The sequence below is a fragment of the Callospermophilus lateralis genome, chromosome 1 (assembly GCF_048772815.1).
Source record: "Callospermophilus lateralis isolate mCalLat2 chromosome 1, mCalLat2.hap1, whole genome shotgun sequence".
NCBI lineage: Eukaryota > Metazoa > Chordata > Mammalia > Rodentia > Sciuridae > Callospermophilus > Callospermophilus lateralis.
The window spans coordinates 158,302,653-158,323,064 of NC_135305.1; the positions used below are offsets into that span (position 1 = coordinate 158,302,653).

General features: G+C 35.6%; 1 protein-coding gene across 4 annotated transcripts; it reads right to left on the reverse strand.

The window, feature by feature from the left end:
* Window positions 1-433: 433 nt before the first annotated feature.
* On the reverse strand, window positions 434-19,020 carry Rsrc2 (arginine and serine rich coiled-coil 2). 4 transcript variants are annotated; one of them, XM_076845835.2, is made up of 10 exons: window positions 18,863-19,020; window positions 14,569-14,725; window positions 12,435-12,478; window positions 9,870-10,060; window positions 8,728-8,931; window positions 6,904-7,026; window positions 4,757-4,836; window positions 3,397-3,626; window positions 2,622-2,711; window positions 434-1,412 (listed from the first exon to the last, which is right to left on the reverse strand). In XM_076845835.2, exons 1-10 carry the CDS (start codon window positions 18,866-18,868, stop codon window positions 1,233-1,235), a joined length of 1,305 nt encoding a protein of 434 aa, XP_076701950.1. In that variant the 5' UTR covers window positions 18,869-19,020; the 3' UTR covers window positions 434-1,232. The 4 variants fall into 4 exon arrangements, with proteins under 4 accessions (XP_076701950.1, XP_076701857.1, XP_076702129.1 ...); XM_076845742.2 differs by having other exon boundaries at window positions 3,397-3,629; XM_076846014.2 differs by lacking the exon at window positions 18,863-19,020 and adding an exon at window positions 11,555-11,632 and having other exon boundaries at window positions 9,870-10,082; window positions 14,569-14,614.
* Between the last annotated feature and the right edge of the window lie 1,392 nt (window positions 19,021-20,412).

A 20,412-nucleotide genomic window follows, 5' to 3' on the forward strand; every position in this document is an offset into this window, starting at 1 on the left:
CATTTATTCAGAAAGCTGTTTGGTAATCAAAGCACAAAAAAACTCCATTTCTCCACAGAATTATTATGCTGAGAAGAGTAAGCCTTTACAAAAATACCCAGCAATGTTATAAAATAAAAATATGAAAGTACAGCTCAATGGGGAGCCTGTAGTTAGCATGCTCAAACTCAGGCCAATCCTCAGTGCCAAAAATTTAATTTGTCTTTCTTCCTTGTTGTACTGGACTACTTGATACACTGTGAGGTTTCCCAAAGAATTTTAACTTTCTAAGTATGTCAAAATTTTATTAATTTGTTGTAATGAAAGTGAATTAACTACCAATGTTTCCCCCTCATCCCCAGATTTATGCCCTGTTCAATTGAGCGACAAAGATGTCCTCTACTATTTTAGATCAGTTTATGCTGGAAAAGACTTCAAAGGGCATACAAATGACTTGTTATAAGGCACTTTATTAAAATAAAAGTGCTTACATCCCTTTAATGCATTATTCTATTTCCTGAATAACATGGAATATTTAACAAATACTGTACACCAATTTTGTCCCTTATAGTAGGAAAAAACAGTATTTTAATAAACTTGTTTGTTCCTCTTACCTTTACATTTTTTTTTTTTGCTCACCATGGTATTGCCTATAGCATATAGTTAACTATTGTTGTTTATAAAAAGGAATTTCTAGCCAGTGTTTTCTAATAGGAATCGCAAAATGCTACAGAAACCATAAACTCAAACAAGAATACCAGGTAATTTAAATTAACACCAGTTTTGAGAAAACCATTTTTATTATTATCATCACCACCCAGCTTATTTGCTGGATTATGTACCAAATGGTCAGATCTTCTAAAGAACATCTACATTTCTTTCATGTTTCAAGAGATGAAAATAACTGTACAAGGTTAAGTACAAAAGTACACAAGACAGCGGACACGAAAAAATCTATGTATGAGATTTTATCCCACCTGAAGCTTTAATATATTTTTGAAAAGTAGAATTCATGAACTAAAAAATATTGTCTTTCTATAGTCCTGTCAAGTTTAATGGAAGTGGGTTTAACCTGATTACAACACTAACACCAGTATCACTGATCTGATATTTACAAAAATCGCATTTTTCAATAAATTAAAGTCAATGCAACACCCATGCAAGCTAGAATGCTAGCTGTTCGGTGAACAAGGACCTGACATCAGAACAAGAAGTCTATAAAGTCCCAAACTTTAAAAGTGTGATCTTTTTTTTCAAACTGCATCCATTCCTCGCATTGAAGATGTAAAACCCAAACCCATTCCTCTTTGTGTGTGGGTCTGTGATCTTGCCATTTCATACTGAGCATCTAGATTTCTAAATACTTCTTCCTGTTGCTTCAAAGTCTTGTAACTTTCTTCATCAACAGAGCTACATCCAGCTTCATCTTCACTCTAAATAGCAGACAAAATATTAAAATGTATTTTGATGAAAATAAGAGATGATTCTTTCACTTGATGTGACTGTTAACTTGTATTTTCAAAATACAGTATTTGACCTCATTTGGCTTCCATCCATTCATTAATCACCCATATAATACAAGACAATGTTCTTTCTAAACATACAAACTATCGTGGGATCCAACAAAATTTAAACTGTGGAAAAAGACAAAACAACAACAGAAAACAACACATAAAAGGAGTTGGGTATGGCTCAGTGGTACAGTGGATTTCAGTTCAGTCCCCAGTACCATTAAAAAAAAAAAAGCATCAAAATGATGTTTGACAGTGTATAAATGCTACAGAGAAGTATCAATCAGGGCTATGAGTACTTCAAGAGGTGGTAATGCTTGTTAGTTTTTAAAAGGGTGGAGGGAAAGTATAATAAGGTAATCACCTCAATTTCCTAAAACTTAAGATATAAAACTTTCAGGGCTAGGGTTGTGGCTCAGTGGTAGAACACCTGTCTAGCACATGCAAGGTGTTGGGTTTGATCCTCAGCACCACATAGAATATTTAAAAAAAAAAAACAACACAAAAAACTTTTAGTTAACTAACCCTGAAATCAATTTTATTTTCCTAGAAATTCTTTAATTCCTCTAAAAAATTTCATCCTTATTTACCAAGGGAAGCTTAAAATTCCACATAAGATTTACTTAAGATACAAACTCACTAATAATCAACAAATGTATGTGCTACATGGAACAATTTATATTGTCAAACAGTAAAGACTACTTAAACCTGAAATCTGGAGAACATAAACAGAAAAGCATAATAATATATTCAGGGCTCACATACTGCTGAAATATTTTTAAAAAATATTTTTAGTTATAGATGGGCATAATATATCTATTTTTATGATGCTAAGGATCAAACTCAGTGCTTCACACATGCTAGGCAAGTGCTCTACCAGCGAAGCCAAAATCCCTGCCCCTGCCAAAGTAGGTTTAATGTGAATCTTTTTTTTTTTTTGAGTACCAGGGATTGAACTCAGGGACACTCCACCACTGTGCCAATCCCCAGCCCTATTTTGTATTTTATTTAGAAACAGGGTCTCACTGAATTGCTTAGGGCCTCACCATTGCTGAGGCTGGCTTTGAACTCGAGATCCTTCTGACCCAGCCTCCCAGATTAATGTGAATCTTCATACAAAGTATAACTCACCTTAATACCCATTAATTTCCTAAATTTGACATTTTGGTCCTTGTTTCCAAAGTTCAATTTCTCCCATATTTCAGCAGACTGGGATTTGTCCTGTTAAGAAACACTACATTTTAGAATATGGAAAATATAAATATCTTTTATTAGGATATTAACACTCTCAGCAACATAATTTTAAAAGAGCAGCATTTATGGCTTTCTGTTAATTGATCTATAATGATATTGAGATTTATCTTATGGAGTAATGAAGCAAGCCAGGTGCAGTGACACAGGCAGTGTGTCCCAGTGTCTCGAGAAGCTGAGGCAGGAAGATAGCAAAGCCAAGTGCTATGCAATTCAGTGAGACCCTGTCTTTAAATAAAATACAAATAGGGCTCGGGATATGGCTTAGTGGTTGAGTGTCCCTGAGACCAAAATTATAAACTTTTTAAGACAGGGTCTGGCAAATTCACCAAATTTTTGAAACTACTGCCTCAGACTCCCAAGTAGCCAGAATTATAGTTACAGGCATGTGACACTGTGCTTTGCAGTACTCATATCATTAATGAAATACCTAAACCAAGTAGCATTTTTTTTCCCTTTATAAATGTCATGGTAGTAACGGATACTTTTTGAAAGCTTTTAAGTTCAATCATTCATGTTTTCTGCTTCAAATTAGACTACTGCAAACAGGCTCTCAGAAGACAGAAAAGCTGAAACTTGCATTTTTCAACAGAAATTTGATTCTCAAAACAATTGCTAATTAGGGATAAATAATAAAGAGTTTGGGAGGGCTTACCCCTTCTTTTTTGCCTTGCCAAAGCATCTTCCTTTTTTTCTCCTGTTCAGCAAATTTCATTGGATTCACAGCTGCTGGGTTGTAGTAGCTAGGTACAGCTATTCCAGTCTCAGCCAAGGCTTTAGCCTGCAGGGCTGCCATTTGAGCTGCCATAGCTATCTGAGGAGTTACTTGTGTTCCTGATGCCAACAGGGCAGCAACATTAAGAACAGAACCACCAGTGGCTGCAGCTGCTGAAGAGGATAGAAGTATGAGTTTTCAAAGACAAATCTTATAATTTACATCAGTACATTTACATGAAAAAAAAATCCTCTCATTTATGAAAATGGCAGGGTTATTTCCAACAAATTCACGGAAAAGTTTACCTTATAAATCATTATCATTTCAGCGTGTTCACCAATGCTTCTGTATTTCCCTAATATGCAGTTACACATCAAACATTTCTCAGAGGATAAAAAGAATTATACAAACTGGAGGAAGGTATGATTTCAATGGAAATTAACTATGGCATTCACAATTATAATTAAAATGTATTTAATAATTGTATGGTCATGTTTTCTGAAGTATTTTTTACAGCTATCTCATTTGAAACAAATAACATTAAACAGGTATTAAATATATCTAACCAATACTAAGGACATGTCCTAAAAAAGTTATATACCAAGCCAAGTAATTCCACATGATATGTCTTTTTGGAACAGCAAGACCCTTCTAATCCCTCATTTTTGTCAGTCCAGAGTATAAAGACTTGAAAAGTTCTTAAATTACTAACATTGCAGGAACTCAGTTATGAAAATCTTTTAATTATTTTATTAGAAACAAAATGGCAGTACATAAAATTTTGGAGTATTAAAAAAAGCACCACTCTTTACTAGGAATGTCAAAATAAAACATCTTCTAGACTCAATTTCATAGACAAACAGTAAATTCTGATAAACTTCATTCTAAAGCACCTTTTATGTCAGGTGTAAAATATAATACATATCTACCTTTTTAAATAAGTTGCATTCTCAAACTCATAATAGAAGACATATGTAGGGCTAAGTGAATAAGATTAGTCATTATTCACTTTTCAAATTATCTAAATGGACAAAATGAAAATGTATATGCATAAAGGGACTAGGCATGTAGCTGACTGGTAGAGCTAATGATTAGAGTCAACTAACCTCATAAAGAACTTATTAGGTGGCAAAACACTAAAAATGTTTACAGTGTATTGATGGGTATTTTAGGGAATCACAGTTGATTTTTTTTTCTGTTTCATTAATATTTTTCTTTTTTTTTGATTTTTTTCCTATTAGTTTTAAAAATATATACAAAGGTTAAGCCCATACATGTATAATGAAAAAAAAAAAATTACCTGCAGCTATTTCTTGTTGTTTTTGTTTTTCAACCATTTCCTTTTCTCGTTGTTCTTGTAATTTCTTTGCCCTTTCCAATCTGTCAAAGACAATTAAATTTAAACAGTTAATATAAATTCATTATGTACCTTTATATATGTACAAAGACAAAATACTTGATAAACTGCCCAGGCTTGCCCTGCAACTCGTAGGTCAAACAATCCTCCTTGCCTTAACTTACTGAGTAGGCAGAATTGCTGGCACGTGCTATACAATACTGTTTATGAACACTTTTGAATTGAATGAAGTGTCAAAAACTAGAAATTTAATATGCATTTCACACTAAAGAAATGGTTAAAACTTTAACAATGCTCTTTATTTCCAAATACTTTGTTATAGTCTTTACCTAAATAAAAATTCAAAAAGCTATAAATAAAAGAGAAAAGCAAACCCTGCTAAATTATTTATTATAACCTAATAAAAGGGGGGTGGTAGTGGCTGCATTAGGAAATTACTTTTAGCAGGTGAAGAAATTTGTCATCAGCAAAGGTACAGGCAATATAAATTCATTCAAAAAAATTAATTCCACTTCACACTGAAATTATGAATATGTGCAAATTTATTTCTTATACAGGAAAGGAGTAACATTATCTTCATGATCAGTTCCTGAAAGAAAAACCCTTTTTGTCAGAAGGATTCTTTAATTTACCAATAATAAATTAATGCCACTCTTCCTCTTTAACGTAGCATAAACAGGCATGGATTGGGGAAAAGTTAAAACAATGATAGTCAATTGTTATATTCTTTAACAACTGTTGAAATTTAGAAAAAAGAAAGTTTATGATATATAAGCATTCTCTTTTACTGAGCACATGTGAGAAAAACAGTGGAAGACTTTTTTTGTCCCTGAGAATAATAAGAGCTTCTGCTGTGGCTTAACAAGAAAATGTAGGTCGGTCATAGGTAAGAAAAATATTTCCAAAACAACTTTAAAATTGCCCAAAGAGGATTTAATGTGAATTTGTCATACCTGAAAGACCATTAAGTGGCTAAATCAAAAAGTTTTAAATACTAGTAATAGCTTTACTTCAGTAAATCCAAAAATGAAAAGTGCAACATATTTATGGTATAGATGTAAATTAAATAAGAGTCAAAATTAGGGCTTAGAAAATACTTTGTCAAAGTTAATGAACCAATTATCATAAATTAGTTTAGATTTTAGAGTAAATCATTTCCTAATTATGTTGATTTAAGTTTCAGAAAGAAAATATGAGGAGTATTGGTTCTATCAAAATGATATTGCATGTCTGGAATTAACACCATTCACTGAGGTGAATGGAACGAAGGGGTGAGCTCACACCTTTGCTGCTGCTGTTCAGCTGGAGTTCTGCCAGGCTGGGTTCACAGGGCAGCAGCACATCAGGTTACATTGTGATAACTGTATTTTTATAATGAAAAAAAAAAAAAAAACAAAACAAACTCAATTTCATAAGGAAAAAAAAAACGAAGGGGGAAAAAAAAAACAACAAAACCCCAAATCCAAAGAACTTAATTTTCAGAATTTTTGAAAACCGAAAACGTGTTTGGAGTTTATTTCACTTGCCTCATTTGAGGCAGTTCTTTGGAGCATTTTGCAGATTTCAGTCAGCATTGTTGTGTGTGGTTCCCTCTTCTTTGAAACAGTAGAAAATTTAAGAAATACAATGTTCTCCCTATATTACAAGATAATAAGTTAGCTTATAATGTATATATATTATTTGCTACAACCTTAAGAAAGCTATTGAAAGAATTCTTTGATTTTGTTTTGAGAAAGAAAAACTGCCAAGTAAAGGTAAAACCATATTAGATGTAAAACAGTCCTTGAAGATGACATAAGGCTCAAAAAAAAAAAAAAAAAAAAAAAAAAATCAAATGCAAACAAGTGATTTGACTAGATTTCTTGGGAAAAAAATAACCAGTTAATCATGAAGACAAAAGACAAGAATGGCTTCAGACATCTCAACCCTCCTAGTTGCACAAGCAAGCAAACATCTAAGGTGAGAATTAAAAACTTAATACAAAGGTATCACAAATTATGATTAATTTACCCGAATTATACTGACTTAAAGACTCATTTTGTCCACACAATTTGGCATCTACTTAAACAAATTAAACAAAACATACATACCTCCTAGCTAAAGCTTCTTGTGCATCCATTGCTGTATTTCTGCCTCTGAAGGGAGGTGGACTGGGAGTCCGGCTTAAACTTCTGCTAAATCTTCTTGGTTTTTCAATTCTCTTCTTTCTATCTCTGTAATAAATGCCATTTTACAAGTCTTATAATTAATTTTGTTTAATGGTTTAATGACAGTCAATGATACACAGGGTGTAATGGTGAATGCTTCTAATCCGAGTAATGTGGGAGGCTGAAGCAGGAGGACCTTGAGTTCAAAGCCAGCCTCAATAACCCTAAGCAACTAAGTGAGACCCTGTCTCTTAAGTTTCTTATTTATATGGCCCATTTATTTGTTTAACCTCCATATTTTAGATGGACACACTGGCAACTCATCAGCCATTTCTATTTTTTTTTCCTTCAGCACTAGGGACTGAAACCAGGCCCTTGCACATGCCAGGCAAGCATTTTTACCACTAAGTCACACCCTAGCCTGTTCATTTTTTGAGACAGGGTCTCAAAGTTTCTCAGGCAGGTCCGAAACCTGTGATCCTGTCTCCTGAGTAGCCAGGACTACATGCTGGCATCACAGCACACAGATTATACCAACTAAGGCTGCAAAGACTAACCTTGTAATTATTCACAATATAGGTCAATATGTACACAACTGAAAATGAAAGGCCAAATATTTGCAAATCTTATTTTACTGGGGATTGAACCCAGGAGCATTCTACCTCTGAGCTATTTCTCCAGTCCTGTCCCCACCTTAAAAATTTTTTTATTATGAACCAGGATCCTACTTTCTGAGACTGGCCTCCAAATTAGAACCCTCCTGCCTCAGCCTCCCAAATAGCTGGGACTATTAGATATGTGCCACTGTGCCAGGCTCTAGTATAGTAAACTACAATTAATTTGAGGATGTTTTTAGAAAATCAGTTATCACTAAAAGAATTACTGAAATCCTAAACTGCCCAAAAAGAGATTAAAAGATTGCCTCAGTTACCTTTGACTCATTGTCAGTATTGAAGTTCAAATTAGTATATGACAGACTAAAAACAACCAAGTAAAAACTGACACTGATTTGATAAAAGTTCAAACAAGCAGATAAGCAAAAAATCTAAACATAGGTCTATCTTCACCTACATTTCAATTGTATTTCTTCAATAAATTAAAAGCATTACTATGAATAACTCTTAAGTTAGCATGCATATTATGTTAACTATAGCATTTAAATAAAAATTCTATTAAAAATATAGTTAAAATTTCCTCCTGTCCTACTAACTACACTGCCAACTAATAATCCTTCGCCATTCCTTATAGCCCATGTACTGGGAATTGAACCCAAGGATACTCTACCACTGAGCTATGTCTCATCCCTTTTCATTACTCACTCTAGCACTTAGTATAATTTTGGACTTCTTGGGCAAGTTACTTAACCTCTGTAACCTGAATGAACTCAACTCACGATTTTTTTATACACTGATGTAATGAGACTGAAAATGCTAAGTATTTAGATGTGTGTGTGTATTTTTAAATATTTATTTTGTAGTTGTAGTTGGACACAATACCTTTATTTCATTTATTTACCTTTATGTGGTGCTGAGGATTGAACCCAGGGTCTCATACATGCGAGGTGAGTGCTCTACTGCTGAGCCATAACCCCAGCCCCTTGCATGTACCATATCACTAGGCCCTAGATTTTTTTTTTTATTAGCGAGGTTATGAGTAGAACAATTCTACCCTAATCTGTAAATAAAACTGGTTGACTATTAACATTCTTGGGTTGTCACACACACCCTATGAGGTGTCTACCAGATTTTATTCAGAATGAGTACCTACCGACTTCTACTCCGTGTCCTACTCCTGCTTCTAGTCCTATGCCTGTGTCTTGATCTTGAGCGGGAACGAGATCTGATCCGCCGTTTTCTTTCCCTGCTTCTGGATCGAGACTTCTTCCTCTCTCTGCTTCTGGATCGTGACTTCTTCCGCTCCCTACTCCTGGATCGAGACTTCTTTCGCTCCCTGCTTCTACTACGATGGCGCCTGAAATTCAAGTATGCAACTTAAAGAGTTTTCAATTCCATACATTATGAATGTTATCTGTAATAATGGAATGAAGAAAGGCAATAAAGTTTCATTTATTAAAAAAAAAAAAGGTTACTGAGGTTTTTGAAGGAGTTATAAACTTCATTATTATATGATAAAGTCTCAATGGGAATAGAAAAGCTATAACATGTCAAAATGTTCAACGCATCCTTCCTCAACTCAATTCTATTTTAAGTTTCAAGCCTGAACTTTACCACAGTATATATAAAGCTTAAAGATCATATTTAAATCTGGACTAGTCTGGTATCACCACTTACTACCCACAGAAAAAATTCAAATGTATGTTAAACATTAGCTTCTCAAATCCAAAATGTCCAAATTCCAACCATTACCCAGTTTCTAAAAATTCTTTTTTAGCACTACCACAACAACAATTAAAAAAAAAAAACAAAAAAAAAAACCAAAAACAAACAAACAAAAAACCAAAAACAACTCGAAGAGCGAAGAGTTTGGAACAAACACCTTCTACATCAATGGTGTAAATGGACTCTCTCTTTATTGGCCTAAACTATCTAAGTAACTCAACAATATAACGTTTTCACCACCTAAAAGAAAACTCAGTAAATGGCTGAAGAAAATCTATCCATTAATTGAACATGTTAACCATTTCTCACTCCTTTTATCTTGAACATCACTTGTGAATTTAACATAAAGCAAAGACTGAAATGATCAATTTCCAGGGGCTGGGGTTGTGGCTCAGTGGTAGAACACTTTCCTAGCATGTGTGAAGGACTGGGTTTGATCTTCAGTACCAAATAAAGGAAATAAAGATACTGAACGTTTATCTACAACTAAAATAAATAAATAAATACCGCCCCCCAAGTAACTTAAAGCGAAACATAAAAGTGCTTATGGATAATACCAAAACTACTTACCTTTCACGGGACCTAGATCTTGAGTGACTTCTGCCTCGTGATGATTTTCTTTCTTTGCGTTTGTGTCTGTCCTCACCATTTTCAGAGGAATTTAGTCGCTCTCTTCCTTTATCAGAAGAATGTTCTTTGTCATTATGTTCCTCAGATTTGTGTTTCTTAGAAGATTTATCTTTGGATTCGTGTCTTCTTGCCTGTTTTAAGAAGAAGTTGGTTCTTTCAGGAAAATAGTGCAACAAAAAGAGTTAGTATGGGTATCAGTAGACAAAAATGTTGTGATGCAACATTAGTAACCTTAGGAGTGTGTGGCAAATAAAAATGATCTAGTTTCACATCACCCAAATGTTGCAGATTTAATTACTAATTTTTAAAATAAACACAAAATACAATTCCCCCCCAAGATATATTCATACTACGAGAAAACAATGATTTTTGAAACTGAAATATCAGAAAACCATTATACCAGATATAGAGGAATCCCTAACATTTGTTTTTTTTAAAAAATACAGACAGTATCTATACATCAACCTCAAAATCCAGAAACAATAAGGACAAAAAGAAATGCACTAGAAAATGCATTTCAAATGGAAAGCTAAGTATAATTAATTTTAGTGAACATTAATTTTGTACGATTTCAAATTACAGTTATGTATCCCTTTCATACCTATTTTGCATGTCACATTGTCTCTAAAATTAGTTTTTATATTCTCCCAATATCTTAACTCTGAATGAGCAATTTATCTTGCAAATTCCAATAGGTTTAGAATTCTATTACATCTCGTGTACCTGCAGTACAAAATGCCAACTGTACCTGTTTTAATTTTTAAAAACTCAAACTAAGAGTAAATAGTTAATCCCTATGCCGTCATACAACACATTATCCCCCCGTATTTTGATTAAAATCAAGACTTAAATACATACGCATTCAGAATCAGCTAAAATTAAATGTATTGATCAATTCTCCTATCTTATTGCACAAATACCAAAGTAGGAAGTGCTAAACATTTTCCCACACTAAGATTTATCAAACCCATCTTGTAGTTAAATGTTAAAATCCCAAGCATTCTATTGTCACTAAATTTTAAATCTGAAAAGAAACACATGTCCTAATTTAATCCTTTTACATTATATGTAACTAAACTAATCTCTAAAGTCACAAAGCTAAATAGTAGTTGAATGGGACCTGGAGCCCAGTTCGTCTGATGCCCAGGCCACCACTTCTCCACCAAAATACATTATTTGTTTCCCAAAACAGACCATAGTATATTTCTTTTCACTTGAGATTAATTTTTGTTAAAAATATAAAAAAAAAAAATAAAAAAACTTTGCCAATCATTTTGGAACATGCATGATGATACGTTTGAAAATGATCATAGCGATTTTCTACTTGGCAGAAAAATAAGAGACCTGGAGACATAAGCTTAATATTAGTTTCATTGCCAGTTCTCTGTGATATGACCTTACAAAAGAAAATTTCCTCGATTTTGCCATATAGTGGCAGACTGGAAAAAGTTAAATTTCCAAAAGTTTTAGAGTTTATTTCAAACCAGTTTTTCAAACATAACATTTCTAATTAAAAAAACAAAACAAAGGAGAGAAAAAAAAAAAAAAAAAAAAAACAAACATTAAAACCCTTAACTGATTTAAGATATTTAAGGGAAATAGGAGTTTGAATGACTAATAGTTACCTTATCATGAAGTAGGCTTATTATTTTGCTATCTGAGTCTGCAGCGTCTTCAGTTCAGTCTCTTCGCGCATTAGCACGCTGAGTATGATTTATTATAGAAATGTTATCATGTGAGCTAAACAAAATAGTCATTTTCACAAAAACTCTCCTAAATTAAAAATTTAACAGAGCTTCCATTAGGGGAAGAGGTGAAGTCCCTGCCCATATTTTTAGGAGTCCCTTGCCCAGCCCCCATCAGACTCTTCTCCCTTTCTTGCTGCTACATCTGCTCTTCCTTGTTGGCTCATTCCTTGTCTTCTCAGGTGAGAAGGTTAAAACTCCTTTGAAATATAGCCGCTGCCTTTTGTTTATCCTCAAGTTTTGTTGTCATTGCCACCTTTTCTACTGTCCCTTACTTACCCCTGTACTTCAAAATTCAACACTATCAAGGAAATCCATTAAGTCTTACAAAAGAAAAGAGAACTCTTGTTACCTACCATGAAGAAAAAGTAGCCCACAGATATCTAGGGTATTGCTACTTAAAGATGACTGCTATTTAAAAATCCTGAGCAGCTGTCAGGCTAAGGAGACTCGGGACCTCAGATTAATGGAAGCTCTGTGTGACAGACCTAAAAAAACCAATTATATTCTTCATATGAAATTTTTATTGTGAATATATTCACAATATAATAAAATTAAATTTTTGAAGGCACTTTTCATATAAACAACTATCTTCTTGAAAAAGGATGAATCCAAATCATGCTTATTTTATAACCCAATTAACCTTTTAAATTTCAAGTTTGGGTACTTACCTTAACAATGTAATATAGTCACACAAACATTTCTACCAGATACTTTACAAGTATTTTAATGTACCTATTCACTACAAAGTGTTAATTACCTCTTTGCTTCTGCTCCGGCTCCTGTGTTTTCTTCCTTCATTATCTGTGAACAAAAACAATAATTCAAAATAAACACAAATTTCGATACTGTTATTAAAAATAATTTCCATGGGCTAGGGATGTGGCTCAGTGGTAGAGTGCTTGTCTAGCACATGAGAGTCCCTGGGTTTGATCCTCAGCACCACATACAATAAAAGTTATTGTGTCCAACTACAATTAAAATTATATCTGTTCATCTTCCAATAGCTATACTTTTTATGGCAGGAGAAGAATTATTTATATTAAGAATATCAAACAATGTGAATAAAAAAAAAATTAAGCCAAGAGTACAAACACCGTCTTTTAGTCACAAATACTTTTGTTTTACAGTGTTGGGGATCAAACCCAGGGCCCAGCATATGTTAGGTCAATATTCTACCACTAAGCTACATTCCCAGGCCTTGAAATCAGGTCTTGCTAAGTTGCTGAGACTGGCCTAGAACTTGTATTCTCAGCCTCATCCTCAGCCTTGTGAGCAGTCAGGATTACAGGTGTATACCACCATACTCCCTTTCAGTCACAAATTCTCCAATATTTCAACAAAATGCTGAATAGTTCATCTTGTTTTCTAGTACATAGCAAATTTATGAAGTAAACAATTAGGACAACAAAATCGAAAGAATATAAAAAGAAAATAAACAGGTTGGATTATATTTGGTATGTTACTGAAGAAGTCTAAAGAATGCTATTAACTTAGAAAAATTTCTATTCAAAAATGATTATGCAGAGAAAAGTCATGGGGGAGGGAGGAAGTGGAGGGAAAGGAGAAATACTGGGGAATGACTGGCAAGACTATATCATTATATCGTATGCATGTACAAATATGTGACACCAAATTCCACTATGTATAATTATAATCCACCAGTAAAAAATGTGAGAAAACAGGGCTGGGGTTGTGGCTATAGTGGTATAGCACTTGCCTAGCAAGTGTGAGGCAATGGGTGTGATCCTCAGCACCACATAAATAAATAAATAAATATAAAGATATTGTGTCCATCTACAATTTAAAAATATTTTAAAGAAATGTGGGAAAACAAAATGGTTATAATACCAGTTTCAAAAACACAGAACAAAACAATATTTTATAGACGATTATCTGTGAACAAAAGGGATAAATGATGTAAGATTTGAGCCTTACAATCCCCAGCCCTTCTTTTATTTTTATAAACGTTTTTTAAGCTGTCAACAGACCTTTATTTTATCTATTTATATGTGGTACAGAGAATTGAACCCAGTGCCTCACACATGCTAGCCAAGCACTCTACCACTGATCTACAAACTCAGTCCTCCTCTTTTTCTTAAAGACAGTGTCTTGATAAGTAGCTTAAGTTGGCTTCGAACTTCCAACCCCACTATTGAAATTACAGACATATGCCACCATGCCCAGCTTAGGTGTTAAAAACTTTTTAAAACTCTGAACTATTCTCTCACTTATTAACCTCTTCCTTCAATAGTAATGATACTAATTTCCTTTTCTTTTTTTTTTTTCAAAGTGCTGGCCAGCATTCTATCATTGAATCACATATATTTCAACACTAACTTTTTAAAAATAGCAAAAAAACCCCCACACTTTTCTCATCAGTTTAGTTTTATCTTTTTTTTAAAAAAAATATTTTATTTTTTAGTTATCGGTGGACACAGCCATCTTTGTTTGTATGTGGTGCTGAGGATTGAACTCAGGGTGCACACATGCCAGGCGAGCTCGCTACCGCTTGAGCCACATCCCCAGCCCTAGTTTTATCTTTATAGAAAAATTAATGAATATGGAGTATTTGTAAGCATTAAATACATTGCTTCAAAAGGATTTTAAAACAGCATTAGATGTAGTTCACTGCCTGTCATAGAAAATGCTTTCAGTTCTATTCTTAGCACTGCAAAAACAAATCCAGAAACATTCAAACTCAAATAATATATATTTATTTTGCCAGGTGAAGTGGCAGGAGTCTACAATTCCAGTAGCTCAGGAGGCTGAGGTCCCAAGCAACTTAAGGAGACCAGACCCTATCTTAAAATAAAAAATAAACAATATACTTTCATTATCCATTTTCAACTAAAAGAACATTTATTAATTTTACCAACAAATTTATGTCTTACCTGATTTTCGTTTTCTTTCTCTTGACCTTGATCGTGATCTTGAATAATGATGTTTTGAGGCTCTAGGAGAAACAGATACATCTGACTGCTCTTTTTTCTTATCTCTATCTGGGGTTGTCTTTTCTGGGGCTAGTCCATCTCGTTCTGTATCACTAGCCTAAAAGTAAAAAAGAAGTTACCCTTGAGTATTACAAAAAGTAAATCGGAATAGCTTACTTCCAAGTAGCTAAATACATATAGTATAATAACTTGCCTAAACGACTCAAAACAACTATCCAAAGAGAACCATATACCTGTAATTTAGACTGATGTACCTGTAATTTCTAATCAGAACCACTATCATTATTATTTTTCTGTGCTGGGGATTGAACACAGGGCCTGGCACTGGAAAGGTGAGCACTACTCTAAGACTGAGCTGTATCTTCAGACCATTACTTACTTACAGCATAGTGAATACTTCTAAATAGCATAAAATAAGCAGAATACTAACTCATCTAAGAGAACCCATTCTTAATTTTATTAACCCCATTTAATGAAAATAACCCCTTGGCACAGAGTTGCAGCAAAACATGGCCTGCCTTTAATCATTTGTGCTCTGGGCTTTGGAAACATTGTTTCTGCTTTGAAACACTTTATAAGTATAATTACAGCAATATAAGTTTTACTTCTTTGTTGTGCTGGGGATGGAACCCAGGGCTTCACACATGCTAGGCATGTGCTTTTTCACCAAGCTACATACCCAGACCTTTATATAAACTTTAAAATTAAACCAACCAACCATACACATTATTTTCCAGAACTTGATTTACCTGAAGGAAATTCCTTCACCTATGTATTAGTTTTCTAGTTTATAAGGCAATTATCTGACTTCCTCCTAACAGCACTCAGCACATAAATTAATCCATGTTTGAGGAAGAAATGAATGTTTCCCATTAAAATTGTTTCTGTGGTTCTCAATTGTTTGATCCCAATTATAATTAAAAAGAATGTCATTAAGAAATTAATTCAAATTGGAGAAATAGGAAAAAAATGTCAAAAACACTAAATTCTAAATGTTCTTTAGACAGCTTTTTATATAAAAGGAGTAGAAGCAGATCCAGCTGTATGTGCAAAATGCATAGTGGTTAAACAAGGTAATATGAAAATAATCAATACAGGGAGTTGACTTCGGATAGGGGTTAGCAAACTACTGTCCTATTCCTATATAATCTAAAGCCAAGAATTTTCATTTTTCTAAAAGGGTATAAAAACAAATAAACAATGTGGCACATTGCTCACAAAGCCTAAAGTATTTACCATCTGGCCCTTAAGAAACTTTACCAACTTCTCACTTAGGACATCAGAAGAAATCTGGATTGGGTAAATAGGGAATCACACAACGATGGAACTTCTTCAAAGATGAGACCAGAAAATGAATATAGAATAAAATGAGATGTAAAAAGTTGCATTATTTCAACCTGTATTCACCAAGGGTCAAAACTATCAATACAATGCTACAACCCAGCAATAAAAAGATTGTTTAATTGAAACACAAATTATGTATTAAGCCTCTAAATGATACTGTATCTCTCTTTGCTACCTCTACTATTAATAAATAATGCTGTACCACAACAATTAAGGATAATACTGATCCTCAACACTGAACATTTTATTTCTGTTCTCATCATTATTCACAAGGACTAGTTTTCAAATTAACTTATTACATGATAAGTACCTGTACAGCCTTTACTTGGTAAATTAAATGCACCTCAAACCTAAACTACGAAGTATATAACATTTACTTTTGTAGATAACAAAGTTGAGAACTGAAAACAACATTTTTTTTCTTCTTCCTTGGGTACTAGGGATTGAATCCAGGGGCGCTCTACCACTGAGCTACATCCCCAGTCCTTTTTTATTTTTCATTTTGAGACAAGGTTTCCCTAAGTTGCTAAGAATCTACGTTGCTGGAATTACAGGCATGTACCATCACACACACGAAAACAACTTTTTTTAAGAGAGGAATCTTATATATATATATATATATTTTGGTTTCCGGCAGACACAACATCTTTGTATGTGGTGCTGAGGATCGAATCTGGGCCAAACGCATGCCAGGCAATCGCCTCCCGCTTGAGCCACATCCCCAGCCCGAAAACAACTTTTTATAATAGAAAAGACAGTACCTTAGCCCAATTAGTATAACTTTCCAGCCAAAAGTTAATTTAACTACATACTTAACAGCACAGAAGCCTGACTATAGGAAAACTACCCCGTGATACACAGTAACTTAAATAGCCATTTGCATCTGTAAAAGTACAACAGAAAAGCAAACACTATGCCATCATCAAAAAGATATGATAGGGGACTGGGGTTGTGGCTCAGTGGTAGAGCACTCGCCTAGCTCGTGTGAGGCCCTGGGTTCGATCCTCAGCACCACATATAATTAATTAAAAAACAGGGTATTTAAAAAAAAGGACATGCTGGGTGGCCACGGCATATGCATAAGTTTTATTTGAGGATATTTTATAGAAGCATATTGAAGATATTCAGAAAAACTAAAATCAATTGATTATTAAAATTATTCTGATGATTTCCAAATTTCATTTCAATTCAGAAATCTACACATGAATACTGACTGCAGCCATTTCCCTGGTGCAGGCCTATGATCCCGGTTCCTTGGGAGATTAAGGCAACTTAGGGAAGCCCTGTTTCAAAATAAAAATAAAATGGCATGGGGTTTGTGTAGCTCAGTGGTAGAATCCTTACCAAGGATACATCAGGCCTTGGGTTAACTCCCAATACCACAAAACTACACAACAAAACTGAGTTCTACCTTTATTATTGATTGACTCCATCAGAAACACTTGTTTCCTACAATTTAAGACTTGAAAACCCTAGCAGTACTTGGAAACACGTAAAACAAATCTTTCTCCAGTGCAAAGGCAAACACCGAATTTAATACTAGGCCACTTCGCCAAGGCATTGTCTTTTTAATCCCATGGGGCGCTGCTGAAAGAAATGCTTTAAATGATTAAAAAAAAAAAATCTTTGTTTTATGTATTTATTTTTATGTCGTGCTGAGGATCGAACCCAGGGCCTCACACGTGCTAGGCAAGCGCTCTATCACTGAGCCTCAGCCCCTAAATGATATTTAAAATACCCAATCTTCCCACCACTTGCACCGAACCAACACTACCTTTTAAGTGTACCAAGAGGCCCCAAACAATAACGAACAGAGTATTAAATCAGTTTACAAGTACTAACTTACCAACTCTTCAAATCCATATAAAAAATTGTTAAGCTCAAATATGCCAGGTGGGGGTGAGGAGAAAAGCGCCCGACCCTACTTAACTCTGAATATGCCAATTAATAAGAGTAAACTTTATGCTAAAGAGTACTATTTATTTTCTAAAATAAAAAGATGTAACCTTTTCGTCAGTAAAAAAGAGTGCAAAATGCTTACACTTTCCTTTTAACCGGTTCACCAAAAACGAAGCGATCACATACTCCCTCGGCAGTGGGCATCCTATACCGAAGGGGCAGGCTTAGCGTTCAGAACCGGTGATTTACGATCTGCAGCTCTTACTGGGGTCAACGAAAGGGTCTTAAATTTAGAGAAACACAGCCACTAATACGTTGGGATTGTAATGTACATTTTAAACAGATTTTATCACGATCCCTTCGGATCATGCCAGAATCACAGTTCCGAATCCGAGTCGGTGGCATTTTCGCTCTCTCCCCAAGACCATCCCAGCTCCTGGCTGAGGGCAGACCCGGGCGCCGAAGGGCGAGCACTGAAAGGAACTGTGCAAGGAATACACCATCCCAACCCAACGAACGCACCCCGAGACCAGAGGCGGACTCCTCACACTCCGTCCCCTACACACACCGCCTTTTGGACCCCATACTTTCCAGAGATGACTTCTAATTTCTCTCCCTTCTCCAGCCTCTTCCTGCTCTGCGAATACAAATTTTCAAGCCCTAAGAAAACTCAATGTAAACCCACCAGGGTATCTAAGCTAAGCTGGGGACATTCCCCTGGGCCAAAAGGAACGTCGGACTCGGGAAGAGATAAGGAAAGTTCTGGAAAAAAGGCACTCCCTGCGGCTCCCCACCCCCACCGACGCCGCCCTCCTTCCCCCTCCCGACAGCGGGCAGCCATGATGGCGGGCGCAGAAGAAGGCCGCGGCGCCATTTTGTCCATACACACACGCGCGGGCAACAGCCCTGGAGCCGTTCACGTACTCTTTCGAAACTACAAAACAAAACAAAAAAAGAATCCCTGACTTTAAACTCATGAGTTGGTACCTACCGCCATAGTTCAGAACCCGGCCGCTAAGGCGGCACCTTCACTTGCGGCTTTCAACAGTACCGGCCGCCCCGAAGCTTCGCCACAGACTAAAGCGCTCGCGCGAGAGACCCGGATGGCACAAAGGGGATGAGGCCCCGGCGCGTCGCGCAGCTTTCTGGGAGGAAAAGGGGTGGTGATGAGTATCTATAGCAACGAGGCTTTAGGCGGTGATTGGTTGGTTTTTCGAAGGAGGCGCATAAGGCCAGCGAAGGGGGCGGAGCCAACAATACACCCTAGAATGTGATGTCGGGAGGTAGGAATGAATGTAGTCTAAGGTGGGACGACTTCCTATTTCGATTAAACAACAATCTTGGCCTTCCTCGGCCGCCGTAGAAGGGGTTGGAATTGCTATTCTCCCGCCAATTTAAACCCGTGGGATAGAACCTAAAGTGATTAGGGGCGGTTGTGTGAGTCAGGAAGAGGGGTGGAATACTTGGTGTTCCCTTTTAGTTTCTTCAATTGCAGGTGAGCAGGGTCTTCCGTGCTGCTGTTGGGAACTTGGGGGTGGGACCAGGTGGAAATAGCGGCTTCATCCCATTGCAGGGCGTTTCCCCCGCTAGACGTTGGCGGGAGAGAGGTTGGAAGTAGTTTTTGCTGGCAGAGGTATCCGAGAGGATTTATGTATAGAAACCTAATTAACAGTGTTTATTTTTATATTCTCTAATCTGTTCTCCATCCTGCAGTCAGAGTGCTCGCAAAATGACTATGAAATAATATCACTCTTGTTTAGTATCCTCCTTGCACCGAGGATAATCTCTTCTGGTAGTGGAGATTTCATTTCGGCTCCACCTATCTCTACATCATCTTCCACTCTTGCAGGGACCCCGCAGCTGCTTTAAATTCTCTCCACCCTCTGACCCTTTACGCTTTGTTTTCGGTGCCTAAATCGTTGTTCTCTCCGAGCTTGGCGTATTTGGCTTCCTGTTATTTAGTTCCCAGTTTAGATGGCACCTCTTTCCCTTCCCCAACAGGCTTTTCTTAAGTTACCCTTCCCCCACTTACCTGAGCACTGTTTGTTTCCTTCAAAACATTGAGCACTGATGGTAATTACTTGTACATTTATTTATTTTTGTCAAAAGCCAGTCTAACAATCAAAAAGGACACTTACTGGCTTTACAGCATTTACTTCCTTTAGGTGACCGTGGTCTACTCTTTAACTCCTGACTTCTGTACTTCAACTGTAAAATAAATCAGATTAAATGAATACAGCTTGCAAAACTGCTGGGCATGTGAAGACGCTCCATACATGTTAATTATTTTGTGTTTTATTCTTCCTACAAGAATATAAAATTATTTTCTGTTTCACATATGTAGGAAACCGAGACCTAAAAAAGTATTCATCCCAACCTGTCTCTCCTATGTTAACCTCCTCTTAATTTCCAAATATCAGCCATTACAACAATTCTCTTGCTTGCTGATGTGCTTTATTTTAACTTGTTTACATTCTTAGTAAACCCTTTTCCTATTTTTAAAGTCATATGACCTTAAATTCCCTGACCAAAGGTTACTTG